Below are 16,565 nucleotides of genomic sequence, written 5' to 3' on the forward strand. Positions count from 1 at the left end.
AAAGTAGATGAATGTTGTCTTTAGTTAAATACGCATCCACAACTCAAACCGTCAGCTCCATGAAATTAAACCAAACAAATATCCATGGATGTGGTTTTATATTTTAGTGACCCACATTTGACACAAAGTCACATTTTAAAATACATTTTCGTTCTCTTTTTTCTTCTTCAAATACCATAATCCCATTACATGAATGACTGAACATGTGCATGTATGAGCATGTTTCAACAGCCAACCTTAACCCATTATTATTACCATCCTAAATTATTTTCACAATGAATTCATTTCATTATTTTCTTTACAACAAGCATCATTTAAATCAAGCTGTCCTTAGTAAGGAGGAGCACTATTTAAAAATGCATTTTCTAATAGAAATACAAATGCACTCTTTGCCTTTAAATTAATCACACACACACACACACACACACACACACACACACACACACACACACACACACACACACACACACACACACACACACACACACACACACACACACACACGGCACATCTTCAGATGAATCCACTATTTGATAGCTGCCATAGAACCAAATTTTCACGATGCATTTGCTCTGAAATAGTTTATCCTACTTAGCTAGGATAGACGCTATACAATCAGAAAATATTGGTGTCTGTAAATGCTACTAGTATACAAACTGTAGTATCATATAATGTCCTTTGTTTTCTGTCATGTTTGTATTAATGTTTGGAACTAATTGAAGCAGGTCACCATTGTAAAAGAGGTCTATGATCTCAATGGGTTTTATCTGTATAAATAAAGGTTTTGAATTGAATTGAATTGAGATGTTCATCCAAAATATGTTGAAGAACTTTCCATAGAAGGGTATTTTTCATTTCCATAAAAAAAGTGGAAAAACAACTCTTAGGAATGAAACTCAAATGACCCTTGTATGCACATTTTAACGTCTATTTGAGTCTAAGCTGCTTTAAATGCCGTCCTTTAGAAAACAACCAGAGAGGACAGAATAAATCTCCTGTGTGCTCATCCTTTATTTCAGCTGATTGAAATGTTCCACGGCCTGAAAACTAATATCTGGACACTGGTTCCCTTTATAAAGCCACAGATCAGTTGAGGACATTACACACTACAGAGGGATTTGAATAGGGCCACAAGCAGCGGTGACCTTTGGCCCCTCATACCAGGGAGTTAGGACCCGGAGCCCAGGGTGGATTTGGGGATAAAAGACAGGGGAACCTCCTCCACCGCTGACACAGGGACATCAAAAACCCATATAACTACAATTATTAACACATAAAATAGTAATAATCAAGCTTATATGATGAAAAATCATATATTTTAAATGTTCTAACGGTGTTCTCATGCATTCATTTTCTCTCCTCAGTTCAACGTCAAACATCACTCAGAGATATTGCCTTGCTGCAGGGCACGCAGGCAGGAGACGAGATGTGTCAAAACCAAATTTGAGCGGATGAGCTTCCCTTTCTTCTCCTCTTTAAGTTGAGTTCCTTAAATTGGGTGTGTGAGAAATATAATAGGACTCTTTTTTGGGGGGGTTGTCTGGGCCTTCACCAGATAATGTTTCAGACACGTTTCAGGTATTCAGGATGTGGGACAAAGGGGAGAGCCAGAAGAGTGGTAAACAACTCTTTATTAAGGCCACAATCTATCACTTTGAAGTTATTTTAAATTGTGTTCTGATTGCACCTTGGGCAGTAAATACAAATAAAAACAATTCTCACTTCTTTATGCAGCACTTATTATTTTGCTTATTTGAAGCTGATTTACTTGCAGGATTCTTGCTATATTCAGGTTTGTATCTTCATAGTTGAATGCACTTAATGTAAGTCTGTTAAGAGTGTATTTTCACATGTCTATATGCTTGCTTTTTAGTTTATATTATATTATTAAAAGTATTGAGAATGTATACTTAAGAAAAGTATACTATAATGCAAAAGTCCTGCATGCAAAATGTAAGTACATTCTGCTTAAAATATAAAAGTTGAAATATTACCAATGGGCGCTTGCATTAAAATATATAGTTATTATTATAATTGTAGTAAAAAAAACACGTACAGAATTCTATGCAGTTTTGTACTATTGGGTGGTTTAATTTACCTTATAAAGAGGCACTGTATTTTGTTTTTGAATCTGAATCTGAAAAGTTAGTAGCAGCTAAAGTCCTAAAATACATGAAGGGAAGTAAAACATTTACAACACTTCCCCTTGAAATGTGTATGAAGTAAAAAGTATTACAAGTAGCTTACATTTGTATTAAAGTACAAAACTTGAGTGAATGTTCCATACTGGTTTATAGTGACCTAATCATATTTTGTAGATGTGTTATTATTATTCTGATATTGTTGTGTTTATTTCCTCGTGTTCCTTTACAACATACATGTGTTCTTGTTGTTCCACTGTTGTCGTGCTATATGTTGCATAATATCCCATGAAACAGATTTTCCCTCTGCAGACGTTGTTGTCCCACACAGCAGATAGCCCCTGGTGATCCGGCTCTGATAAGATCTGCATGTTAAAGTGGATCCTCGTTAATAATTTGGCCTGATTGAGGCTGTTTGGAGTGAAATGTGAGCCTGCAGAGCTGCCTCTCCTCCCCCCAGCGACTGAGGCTGTCAACACAGCTTTTAAATAAGGATGTTTCACTTCAAGGTTAAAGAAAAGAGGACTCAAACTTTATTAAAAGCCTGTCCTGCTTTAGTTAAGTTATAGGATATAATGTGTGTTAATACCCATCAATGCATGTGCTTATTGACCTGCTGCTAATTACCCATTACTAAATAACATGTCACAATTCTTTGGTTATTTTCACTTTTCTTCACTGACTTTAATTCTGCTAAGACTGGTTTATAATGACTCTCCACATTTACCTTGTATTTTCCAGGCCTCCTTCGTGGACTCTTGCATTGAACAAGGGCCAAATTAAGTCTCTCTAACAAGCTCTGTGCACAAAGACTCAGGTAGAGGGGTTGGACACACGCACACGCACGCACACGCACGCACACGCACACACACACACACACACACACACACACACACACACACACACACACACACACACACACACACACACACACACACACACACACACACACACACACACACACACACACACACACACACACACACACACACACACACACACACACACACTGCTGAAGAGCTTTTGTCCACTTAATGCAGCTGATTGGATGATAAATTGATTAATTTATTAACTAACATGAAGCATCATTGGACATAGGGTTTAATATCTTCCATTAGGTGTCCATCAAATGTTCAGATGAAATATATATTTATGCATATCACACAAAATAAAAAATGTAGCCTAGTGCAATGCTAGTATACCGAAAAATATGAGGAGGTTAATAAAACTGAACTAGCTGTTTAGACAACAATTTATACATGGAACTAATATATTTGGAAACAGCCTTTTAAGAAAAGCACGTTTTAATTTCCTCTATCATTTTTGTTTTATTTATTTATTGAGGATTGAGGTTAAACTCGCTGCCATGACTGCCCACTCTTGAGTCAATGGTGTTATGGCAACATGATGCAGCCTTTAGCCTCTAAAAAATATCACAAAGTGAAATGAGAGGAGTCAGTATATACTCACATTAAGAAAGCTTTACTTAGAGCACAATGAAGATCAAACATGGAGCTTTTTAGCATCAAAAACGATACACTCATGATTTAAATTGAGATCAATTATATGTTCATCCCTGTAAAGTAAGCTTGGGTTTGTCAGAAGGATTCATGTGTGCTGTATTTATTTTTGACTCTCGGAAAATACAAATATATTGGAACATGTTCACCAAACCACTGCCTCATAAAGACTAAAATAAATGTAAAAGAGAACATATTCTAGCAACTGTATGGAGAATTTGATGTAGTTGAGGGAGAGCCGACCTTTTCATCTTTAAAAATGAAGGTATACTTCATATATTTCAATGTGTAGAAAGACTTCCGCAAGAAAGCTCAAGAACCTCGAGTTTGGGGTTACAATTCCTCCAGAAGACAGGAAAAAAATAGTTAGAAAATAATTTATTCTCAGCTGAGTATAACTTTGCTCTGCATGTGGTATAAAAAGATGGGTCACATGAGCTCCATCCGCGGATCACATGAGCAACTTATTTATTTATTCAGTTTAATCTACCTATTTTACAAGTCAAAATGTTGTCCAAACCCTTCTTTCATTTTCCTTTCCAAAGAAAAAAACGCTTAGAAAATTACTAAAATGTAAACCAAACTGATTAGATGTGCTGCTTTTCCTCCACTTAGTCCCTACTTTTATAACACCCCCTTATGACTCTAGGTATTTATTATATAATATCTATTTTTATGCCACCTAAAGCGCCTTCACAGTGTACCGGAGTCGGTGTCCTCGGTAGTGGCGCAGACTGCCGGAGTTTACACAACGACTCTCCGTTACGCAGCGGCACCGTAACGCTCATCCAGCAGCTTCTTTTCAAACATTTCGTTGATTTAATCATTAGTTTATTGTGTCATGGCGCACACACGGTGAAAACACGGCACTCCTTTAACGAATGAAGCCGGTGATAGGAGCTCAAAGGCCCGGGGAGGGTTTTACGCAGCGTCACGACGGCAGCGCCACATATTCATGTTTAGTGTTCGGATAGAAAATGCTCCAGTGTGCTCTGGGAACATCCAGGGGAGGGGGGAGGCTTCAATGGGCTCCGGTGGGTCGTGCAGAAAATAAAACATTATGTATTAACTTCAAATTAATTAATGGTTTAAATGTAATATGTCCTATATGGCCGTCAAACAGGATTCACTCCTATTCCTGCTTTCTATAACAGCTTTGTGTTCAAATAGCTAATTGAACAAATAATAAATCATCAATAAAATCATGGTATTGAATGTTTTTTTGGAAAACAAATACCATTTGTTGTGTTTCTCTGGTCACATATTGTGTTTTGTGGGTGAGTATATGGTGTAAAAAACGTCTAACAGTCCCTGCGTGGAGAGACGAAACGAATTCGCCAAAAATATGCGCGTATTCCGGATAAAAAATGGACAGAGAAAATGTGTTGATTCCCCCCGCTGTGCCCCTCTGTGCTGCAGGCAGCTCGTGGAGGTTCTGCAGTCTGACAGCGCCCTCTGCTGGCTGTAAAGAGAGTGGGAAAACTCTCTTAAAGGGGAGGTCTGGAACCCGGAAGAGATGTTTTAAGGTGGAGCGGTGGAGTTAGCTGCACGGTGAGTGAGCTTCCACTAAAGAGCTAACAGGGCACTCAGAGGAGACACTTTCACTGGTTTCGATGTGTTGTGGCATTTCTCTCTACACACTGCAACACATATCAAGAGCTGGAGCTGACACTCTTACCTAAACAAGTGGAAAAAAACATCCATGTTTGTGAGATGTAATTATATCTCCAGTTTCAAAGAGACAGCCTTGAAGATTTATCTAAAAAAGCAAATAAGTGGCGACTAGTAAAGGAACACAGGGACGATTTAAGACACTCATACACACAGCTGAAGCTTGGTTGCTTTATATTTCATCCCATTGCCCTTTCACTCGTCAGAAAAAATATATTTCGGACTTAAAGGAAATGGTGAAAAAGATCCATATTTTCCACTGCAGCTCATTTTGTTCAAGATGTTTCCCCTTAAAGAGAATAGACTACTCCAGCACCACATTCATCTTAATATAATACAATATGAAGACTCCAGATGTAGTTTTGTTCATGATCAGTCTCTGTCCCTAACGTTTTCCAACGGGCTCCAAATGGGCTTCGTGAAAAATATTATATATTTTAGGTCTACCTGAAACATGTGAACGCGCAGCAGGTCACTGTCCTGTTTACAGTTTCTCAAATAAAACGGTAAAATACTATTATATTATAAATGTGTATTACGGATAGAGACATAATATAAAATGAAATATATATTCCGTTTTTATCAACACAGGTTCCCGTTTTTATGGATACATCGCGTGTAAAGGCATTTACTTTTCCCTATAAGTAGCATTTCCCACAGATCCTACATTAGTATGTGTTGAATGCAGAATCTACATGTCCCTGTAGCCTATGTGTTGTGCTGTGTACAACAGATAATAGCCTACTCCTTATTGGTATTTATGTAGGCCTATTGTGTTTTTTCTTCTTCACGAAATGGAGAATTTAAGAGACAACACATGTCACCAAAACTGGATAAAAAAGGAGAATAATGGTTTGGGCATATGCACATTTATTTTGTATTTATTTATGCACGAGTAAAGACAAAATACGCACAAGTAACTTTGCATATAGGACTACTTTTTGCAGGACTACTTTTTTGCAGCACATTATTGCGCGTCATTTGAAGGAGTTTTTGATGCCAGCTTCCTGTCACACTCTTTCTGGTCCTTTCATTAGCATACAGTGTTCTCTGTTCTCACCTGCGCACAGTCCGTGCACCTCTCCTCCTCTTCCTCTCCTCCTCCTCTTCCTCTCCTCCTCTCCTCTCAGTCTGTGCGTCCCGCTGCTCTCCTCCTGAGCTCCTGCTCCTCCTGCGGCCTTCTGTCCGGATCAGACATGTTCTTAGCTTTTGTTTTATCGCTCCTTTCACTGGACTTCCCTCGCTGGTCCGCTGCAGCTCAGGCACCAAATCCCGGGAGTTCAGCCTTGTTCATGGGGTGCTTCACCCCCAGCAGCAGCAGCAGCCTGTTTGCACCCAGTGGTGGCCGTGACCTTAACCCGGTAACCTGCTCTGTGCGCTGCCTGGATGAAGGGTGAGTGTGGGACACACACGTGGAGACCACTATGGTTGTCCGTCGCATTTCAGCTAAACGTGTGTATGTATTTTTGTGAAAAATTACAAGACATTTTTTGTTGTTGTAATGATTCCCATTGGGACCAGTACTATTTAGATGGTGACATTAGTCGTTGTATTAGTTCTCTCTTATTATGCATACAACAGACAAAAAAATATATATTTAAATTGGATAATTGCAGCCTATAATATGGTCCATTTTTTTCCTCCATGTTTTTTTCCATGAAGAAAAAAAAGCTGAGAATGACTTCAAGAAGCTTAAAATGTAATTGTTTAAATGACCAACAATTGAAATGTATGCCTTGAGCCTAGTAACAGAACAGATGCATAGCCATATTTAACACATCTTATATTTCCAGCAGGTATAAGCCCCCTCCTTCTGAAACCACACTTGGTTGTGTGTGTTTCTGAGTTGGATACATGCACAGCATTTAGAAAGTATTTAACTGACTCTCAGTTTTTGTTCCTGAAGGTACCAGGTTGCAGCGTTGACCTCAGAGGCTTGTTACTGTGGCAACGAGCAACATGGACTGTTGTTCAGCGAGTGTTTCAACACCTCTGCAGATGAAGGGACAAAGGAAGTCAGAGGAGGAAGAGGAAGGTGAGGCAGACTGCAGATCTTTACTTTTTAACAAGGCTCCTTTGTGTCTGTTTCATACGAGTTAATATCTCTTTACTGCCATCAAAGTTACGAACATTCATAAGAGTTTTAGGCATGTGGAGAAATATTTTTTGTATTTAAAGGCTTATTTGTCATGGCACAACAGCTACAGCATGGTTGTTGGCAATGAAAATCCATGGCTGCTCCAACAGTGAAAAATACAATATACATAAGACATAAAGAAATATATTCAGTGCAATAGATAGTGGAATAAAACACTGCTTATTGTAATCAAATATAATAAATATGTGGACTTTCTAAATAAAAGCAAGTGGATATTTTAACTGTGAATCTTTTTCTTTTATTCCCAGTCTCCTCTCTCTCCCTGTTGGAGGAGACGGACATGTTGCTCTCTACAGGACTGAGGGACCGTTCCAGCACCGTGTCCGTCGCTCGACACCTGCAGACAGAGTGCATGCTGGGAAGAGTTTTGTTGTGGAAGTTTCTGGAAACCTGGCTGGACCCCCCACCCAGCCCACAGGTCAGCTGCTGCTACTCATCATGTTCTTGGGAATATGACTCTTTAATTTGCACAAGCAGGACTTATACTGTAAAAACTGTCTGACTATGAAAAAATAATAAAAACATTTTCTCATGTACTTTAAGTAAAAAGGTTTATTTTGACATCATCCGTCATTTCCTTAATATTCATTTGCTATGGCTTTGTTTGTAATTGTCTAAAAATACATTAATCATAGTATTTATCATTATTTTAATCGCATGACACATTATATTTTATTATATGTAATTATTAATATAATTATTACAAAGAGTTCAGACGTTCTCACGAATGACCCTGCTTCATTGTTTTGTTTTATACATTTAAGAAATTATAACTTAAAAAAGTTAAATGTTTTTACAAACAAATCACATTCTCTGCAATCTAGACAAATAATTACATTAAGTTTTATATGTTCTATTATAGTTAGATTTTAACTGCAGAAGCACTGATGCGGTTAAACATGATCAGTGTGATATAATGGACACTTTTTAATTGTATAATTATAAACATGAACAATGGTGCTATACAGAATAACTGCTCTATATCTCATTCTATATTAATAATTATTATCTTTTGAGATCATTGTTCACTATTTTATTCAGAATGTGTTTGTTAGTGAGATTTATGGGAAACAATTACATTAACATGCAGAGAAGAAAATATCAGGACATTTGAACATAATGTTTAACTTCTATTTCTGCGAAAGGTGCTAAACTAAATACACTTATTATCATTATTACATGTTCTAATTTAGTACAGGCAAGAAGCACAAAGGTAACAGAGCTGTGAGATGACCAAAAGACATCCCAGCACAAAAAATATAAAAATAAATACAATTAAAATGTTATCATATAATTAACTAAATTAATGAATACATAAGAAAATAATAATACGAATAATGTTTTTATGCAGGTTAACTTTAGGGAGTTATTATGTAGTTTAGTTCTTGCTTTTTTGAACACTGTCAAATAAAACGGTGGCTTCAAAATGACCAAACATATAAATACAAAAATGAAACGTGTTATTTAATTTAATAATTTAAATTTGTTATGTTTTCACAACATAATTATTTACGTTTTTCAAGTGTTTATAAGGTATGGTACCTTAATGTATATCTACAATGAACATGCAATGTGTGTTAACTTTAGGGAGTTATATGCATTTTAGTTCTTGCTTTTTTTAACACTGTCAAATAAAACGGTGGCTTCAAAATGAACAAACATAAAGAAAGAAAGACATTTTTTTATTTAATCTATATTTGATAGTAAAGCCGTGTTTTCTGGTCCACCTTCTCCATCATTTCTCTGTTTAGAGTCACATTTTTACATTTTCACAACATAATTCTTTACCTTTTTCAAGTGGTACTTACCTGTATATCTATAATGACCATGCGATGTACGTGACCCCCCCCCTCACAGTGCAGATCCATGCAGCACAGAGAGTGTATCCCACACACACAGACGTGACCCTCCTGGCTGTTTCTGAAGCAGCGGATCCTGCACAGCTGCTCTGGATCTTTGGAGACTCGACGTCAGAGAGGACCGCCTCCAGGAACGTCACCAAGAGATACCGCACACCTGGCAGGTACAGATCAAGCATTTAAAATACAGTATACATGCTTTTTGTCTCTATAACTGGGCTACGTTTGATGCATTACAAATAATCTGGGATCATCTGTGAACCAGAATAAAGGAAAGAAAATAGCTTTAAAACAATATTTAATTAAGATGATTTACATACAACTGAAGGTATGAAGACAAGTGTGTATATTAATATTATTATATATTATTATTAATATGTTTCATTCATTTTCAGTGTATACATTTAATAATAATTCTGTACTATTATTAGTGTGAAAAGGGTGAGCATAATAAGATGGCTTTAGTCTAGAGTCAGTTTAAGTTTGCATTGGTTTGTGACTGTTTGAAAAGCAAACCAAAATAAAGTAAAAATAAACACAATAAAAAAACAACTAAAATAAATAAAAATACAATAAAACAAATAAAAATATTAAAACAAAACAACTAACATAGACAGATATTTCCCCGAATAGCCCCTTTACCAGAATACAAGCTATAAGTAACATTCTTTCACCCCTCTCCCTTTAATGCAGGTATGATGTGTTTGTGGTCCTGTTTTAATGCAGGTATGATGTGTTTGTGGTCCTGTTTTAATGCAGGTACGATGTGTTTGTGGTCCTGTTTTAATGCAGGTATGATGTGTTTGTGGTCTTGTTTTAATGCAGGTATGATGTGTTTGTGGTCCTGTTTTAATGCAGGTATGATGTGTTTGTGGTCCTGTTTTAATGCAGGTATGATGTGTTTGTGGTCCTGTTTTAATGCAGGTACGATGTGTTTGTGGTCCTGTTTTAATGCAGGTACGATGTGTTTGTGGTCCTGTTTTAATGCAGGTATGATGTGTTTGTGGTCTTGTTTTAATGCAGGTATGATGTGTTTGTGGTCCTGTTTTAATGCAGGTATGATGTGTTTGTGGTCCTGTTTTAATGCAGGTATGATGTGTTTGTGGTCTTGTTTTAATGCAGGTATGATGTGTTTGTGGTCCTGTTTTAATGCAGGTATGATGTGTTTGTGGTCTTGTTTTAATGCAGGTATGATGTGTTTGTGGTCCTGTTTTAATGCAGGTATGATGTGTTTGAGGTCCTGTTTTAATGCAGGTATGATGTGTTTGAGGTCTTGTTTTAATGCAGGTATGATGTGTTTGAGGTCTTGTTTTAATGCAGGTATGATGTGTTTGTGGTCCTGTTTTAATGCAGGTATGATGTGTTTGTGGTCCTGTTTTAATGCAGGTATGATGTGTTTGTGGTCCTGTTTTAATGCAGGTATGATGTGTTTGTGGTCCTGTTTGAAAGCAGGTATGATGTGTTTGAGGTCCTGTTTTAATGCAGGTATGATGTGTTTGTGGTCCTGTTTTAATGCAGGTATGATGGGTTTGTGGTCCTGTTTGAAAGCAGGTATGATGTGTTTGTGGTCCTGTTTGAAAGCAGGTATGATGTGTTTGTGGTCTTGTTTTAATGCAGGTATGATGTGTTTGAGGTCTTGTTTTAATGCAGGTATGATGTGTTTGAGGTCCTGTTTTAATGCAGGTATGATGTGTTTGTGGTCCTGTTTTAATGCAGGTATGATGTGTTTGTGGTCTTGTTTTAATGTAGGTATGATGTGTTTGTGGTCCTGTTTGAATGCAGGTACGATGTGTTTGTGGTCCTGTTTTAATGCAGGTATGATGTGTTTGTGGTCCTGTTTTAATGCAGGTATGATGGGTTTGTGGTCCTGTTTTAATGCAGGTATGATGGGTTTGTGGTCTTGTTTTAATGCAGGTATGATGTGTTTGTGGTCTTGTTTTAATGCAGGTATGATGTGTTTGTGGTCCTGTTTTAATGCAGGTATGATGGGTTTGTGGTCTTGATTTAATGCAGGTATGATGTGTTTGTGGTCTTGTTTTAATGCAGGTACGATGTGTTTGTGGTCCTGTTTTAATGCAGGTATGATGTGTTTGTGGTCCTGTTTTAATGCAGGTATGATGGGTTTGTGGTCTTGTTTTAATGCAGGTATGATGTGTTTGTGGTCTTGTTTTAATGCAGGTATGATGTGTTTGTGGTCCTGTTTTAATGCAGGTATGATGTGTTTGTGGTCTTGTTTTAATGCAGGTATGATGTGTTTGTGGTCTTGTTTTAATGCAGGTATGATGTGTTTGTGGTCCTGTTTTAACATAGGTATGATGTGTTTGTGGTCTTGTTTTAATGCAGGTATGATGTGTTTGTGGTCCTGTGGAGTGGCCGTTCCTCCGTCTCCTCGGATGTTTTCCCTCTGGAGGTGCAGAGCGCGGTGCGGCTCAACCGGCTGCTCCACCCGTCCTCCGTCCTGCAGAACCAGGCGCTGAGGCTCAGCTGCCGGGTCACTGCGGGGACAGACGTCTCCTTCCTCTGGAGCTTTGGAGACGGATCCTCCCGGCCGGGACTCAGCACCGAGCAGCACGTCTTCCACAGGTCAGATTAAGATAAGATAAATGAAGATGGACCTTTATTAATCCCCATAGGGAAATTCAGTAGTTCAAACAGCAACAGGGTAAGATTGAAAAACAGGGCAGCACATCTTCCACAGGTCAGATCATCTCATGTTATTCAATATTAATGAGTTTTATTGTTAACAGGCATATAAGGTATCTCACAATGTGACCACCTTTATATTCTGGAGACTGATATTCTTAGTCTGAACTGAACCGTTTCTGTGTTTATGACGGTTGAAAGTCCCTTCTTTCAAACTCCCTTCTTTCAAATAGGTGTACACATTTATTGGGATGATTTCTTAAATTACTCTTAGATAACAGCTTGTAAAAAATATACTAATTTGGGCAGCACGTCTTCCACAGGTCAGATCAACTCATGTTATTTAAATGTATTTAGCTTCCTTGTTCTACATAATGCACACAATGTACACCATATCTGTGTTTTTTTATTTTTACTGCACATATTTTATTCCATTCTATTGCATTGTAAATACTGCTATATTTTATTTTACTATATTTTTTATTATTTTTAATTATAGTTTTCTTAAAATAGTTCTCTATCTGTGTTTTTTCATTTTTGTTTTGCTTTTATGTATGCCCCACGACATCAAGTCAAATTCCTCGTACGTCTCAACCTACCTGGTAATAAACCTGTTTCTGATTCTGGTTGAACTTTAACAGAAATATTGGTATTTTACAATGTGACCACCTCTGGAGGCAGATAACTGAAACCTTTTCTGTGTTTATGACCTAAGGTTGAAAGTCCCTTCTTTCAAACAGGTGTAAGCATTTATTGGGATGATTTCTTAAATTACTCTTAAATGTGAAAACGGCTCGTAAAAAATATCCTAATTTTGAAAGCCCCCCCCCATGGAATAAAAGCTTTTATGTTTTTCTTGAATGTATTTATAATTTTCTTGAGTTTCAATGTACCCATGCGCTCTAAACACAAGCTACAAAATAGGATGTGTAAGCAAGTAATGTAACATCACTGTTTTTCTTTTAAATGTACATTTATTTGTAATACATTTGAGTCTCTTTGCAGATGAAAAATAATAATTTGGAATAATCATCCTTTAGTTTCACCTTTTTAATGCTCCTTTATTAGTTTTTTGCAATAGCATACCGTTGTTACATAAGCGCATGTATCAAAAGTAGGAAAGTAAATCTTCACCGGAAAAGTTGTTTCACTTCTTCTACAGTCGTGAATACACATTAAATCAGACTTAGAAATTGGATCTTCCATGCCTCTCTGGGCTTAAGTAGTTTTCTCACCTCAATCTCGTTTAAACTCGATAAAGGAGTGCAGAGTTTTATTTCAGATTCAATTGGGATTGTTGACCTCCTTGTTTTCAAATACCTGTAATGATCAATCCTCTGAACAGTGTGTATTATTGCGTGTGGACATTGACAGTGTGTTTGTCCTCTCTCTCTCAGGACAGGAGAGTTCAGGGTGGAGGTGACAGTGTTTAATCTGGTCAGCTCTGCCTCTCTCAGCGCTCACATCTTTGTTGTGGACCGGCCCTGTCAGCCTCCTCCACTGAAAAACATGGGACCTCTAAAACTACAGGTACATCTCACCAGCAGTAATATAACCTGTGTGTACTATGGTAAATGTTGGGAAAATACTGAATGTTCTCGTCCAATATCAGAGTAACATGATAACAAAGGTATCCCAACTGTAGCTGTGAACATGACAGGATGTATGATTACCTAGAAGAGCATCAGGACTGTTTGAGGCATATGATAGCTATGAGATTAACATGATGATTCAGCCTCTGATAGACATATGACAAGCATGCTCATTTCTGACGTGGAGCTAATCTGAAGTAAACATTGAATACTGCTTTCTATTCCTCCATCTTGTGACTGTGTAACTCCCTCTCTTGGATATCAGCATGTGAAGGACACTGTTCAGGAACTAGTTGATGCTCTGTATGTGATGACTCCTTCCATTCTGGAGAGGATCTGAAATACATGGATCCTGATTATTGAAGCTCAAGCCGGGGACGAGGGAGATTTTTCTAACAGTAAAGATAAACAGATAATTGAGGATATCCTCTCTCTTAAAGGTGCGGAGACATGAGGTCATCCGTCTGGGAGTGACCTATGAGACGGAGATAGACTGTGACATTTCCAGAGGCCTTCACTACACCTGGAGCTTGTTGGACTCTGCAGGACGGGTTTTCTCTCTGCCTCTCGTAGACACGCAAAGACAGAAACTCAAACTGCCCAGCCTCCTGCTGAACTACGACACTTACACTGCTATAGCCAGGGTAAGTAACGGGGAAAACTGTCGCACACTGACATTTAAACTGAGACCTGTGACCCCTGATGTCTCTCTCTTCAAAGGTCTCCAGAAATGTATGTTCCGATATAACAAAAATCGCAATTTCCCAGATATATTTGTTTTTTACTTGTAACCAAATACATTTTCATCCAAGGTCTTCACAGGGAGGACATTTGGATGGATGGGTCGATCAAATGAATTAACCTCCATAAAGTACTTATAAGTTAGACAGACTTAAAACGCACACATATTAAGTAACACGTTTATTTTGTTCAAACCAAAACTAAGGTGTTCTCCTAAACCTAACCAAGCAGTTTGACTTTAATGCAAAAATAATGTGTGTAAAACTACGACCTTGATCCAGAATAAAATGATAATTCAGCAAAACATATTTGAGAATGCAGAATTTCTGTATGGAAACGTACTTTTATATCAGACTGATTTGCCTGAATTTACAGAATTGAGATGCTGTCATTGCCCTGCAGGTCCAGGTGGTTGGCAGTGTGGTGTACAGTAACTACAGCGTGAAGGTGCAGGTGATGCCGAGCCCTCCTGTGGCCTTCATCCAGGGCGGCACCAACATCTTCATCAACAACAGGAACAACACCGTGGTGATGCTGGATGGCACGAAATCTCACGACCCAGACTTCCCCATGAACCCCGTCAGGTACAGAAACAGAGAGGTCAACTTTAAAGGTCACCTATTATGCAAAATCCACTTGTTCATGTCTCTTCTACATCAACATGTGTCCCCTCTTCTCCATGTCTCTTCTACATCAACATGTGTCCCCTCTTCTCCATGTCTCTTCTACATCAACATGTGTCCCCTCTTCTCCATGTCTCTTCTACATCAACATGTGTCCTCTCTTCTTCATGTCTCTTCTACATCAACATGTGTCCCCTCTTCTTCATGTCTCTTCTACATCAACATGTGTCCCCTCTTCTCCATGTCTCTTCTACATCAACATGTGTCCCCTCTTCTCCATGTCTCTTCTACATCAACATGTGTCCTCTCTTCTTCATGTCTCTTCTACATCAACATGTGTCCCCTCTTCTTCATGTCTCTTCTACATCAACATGTGTCCCCTCTTCTCCATGTCTCTTCTACATCAACATGTGTCCCCTCTTCTCCATGTCTCATCTACATCAACATGTGTCCTCTCTTCTCCATGTCTCTTCTACATCAACATGTGTCCCCTCTTCTTCATGTCTCTTCTACATCAACATGTGTCCCCTCTTCTTCATGTCTCTTCTACATCAACATGTGTCCCCTCTTCTTCATGTCTCTTCTACATCAACATGTGTCCCCTCTTCTCCATGTCTCTTCTACATCAACATGTGTCCCCTCTTCTCTCTTCATGTCTCTTGTCTCAGAGGGGCGTGGGGAGGGGCTCCTTATTTTCATCTAAAGTAACAGACACAGAATCAGCACTTTTGAAACAGGGCTGAAACAGAGGGGATTATGGGTAATGCTGCAATGATCTGTTTGGTGTTTGGAGCCAAACACTTCAGAGACATGTTTTGTATCTGAGACCTGTGATATATTGATGAAAAACAGTATAATAGCGGACCTTAAAGCTTTGATGTGTCCCTGAAAGACATAAAACAGGATGATAAAACACCAAAAGTCTTCATACTTTATAAACACAGTGTCTCGTTTTTTCTCCACAGCTTCAGTTGGACATGTAAACCAGTCAGCTCCCTCCCCAGCTCCTGTTTCCATGACGATGTTCCCACTTCCTCCTCAGTGCTCGTATTTCCTTCTGGTTTCCTAAAACACAACTTTGACCAGTTCCAGTTCACGCTCACCGTGCACAGCGGCGAGCGCTCGGCTTCATCAGAGGTCTTCCTCACGTTCACACCAAATGTCATCGGGTAAGAGTCTTAAAAAAGTGTATAGAACATTTTTAGAACACACACAACACAGACTAAAACACCCCTTGTTGTTAAATACCAACTATGTGCAATATATATATATATATTTAAGCAATAGCTCACGACAGGCCGTGGTATATGCTCATTATATCACAGCTAAGGGGCGTGGTTCGGCCCGACGCGAAGCTTGGCAACTAACCCCCTTAGCTGCCAAATAACTGGCAACTGAATATGTTTTCCTGTTTGATGTCTATGTCTGGACCGTTGTGTAAAAAGTAACTACAAGTAAGTAACTACAATTCTACCCGTGATATACGCTCATTATATCACGGCTAAGAACCAATCAGATTGCTTGATTTGACTTGTCCGTTTTATAAATATATATATATGTCATTAATAACTGTGCAATATATACCTGGCTGCTAAATATGTGTATTTTGTAAATTGT

General features: G+C 38.3%; 1 protein-coding gene across 1 annotated transcript in view; it reads left to right on the top strand.

Annotated features, from left to right (window-relative positions):
* Positions 1-1,587: 1,587 nt before the first annotated feature.
* The window catches only part of LOC117535544 (polycystic kidney disease 1 like 1-like), a 58,408-nt gene continuing 43,430 nt past the window's right edge, over positions 1,588-16,565 (top strand). The window contains exons 1-11 of the mRNA XM_034200058.1: positions 1,588-1,618; positions 5,081-5,187; positions 6,463-6,725; positions 7,239-7,367; positions 7,739-7,908; positions 9,348-9,513; positions 11,693-11,932; positions 13,390-13,522; positions 14,025-14,228; positions 14,728-14,909; positions 15,914-16,117. Coding sequence (XP_034055949.1) covers positions 1,588-1,618; positions 5,081-5,187; positions 6,463-6,725; positions 7,239-7,367; positions 7,739-7,908; positions 9,348-9,513; positions 11,693-11,932; positions 13,390-13,522; positions 14,025-14,228; positions 14,728-14,909; positions 15,914-16,117 — 1,829 coding nt within the window. The remainder of the gene's footprint in view (positions 1,619-5,080; positions 5,188-6,462; positions 6,726-7,238; positions 7,368-7,738; positions 7,909-9,347; positions 9,514-11,692; positions 11,933-13,389; positions 13,523-14,024; positions 14,229-14,727; positions 14,910-15,913; positions 16,118-16,565) is intronic.

The sequence above is a fragment of the Gymnodraco acuticeps genome, unplaced genomic scaffold (assembly GCF_902827175.1).
Source record: "Gymnodraco acuticeps unplaced genomic scaffold, fGymAcu1.1, whole genome shotgun sequence".
In the NCBI taxonomy this organism is placed as follows: Eukaryota; Metazoa; Chordata; class Actinopteri; order Perciformes; family Bathydraconidae; genus Gymnodraco; species Gymnodraco acuticeps.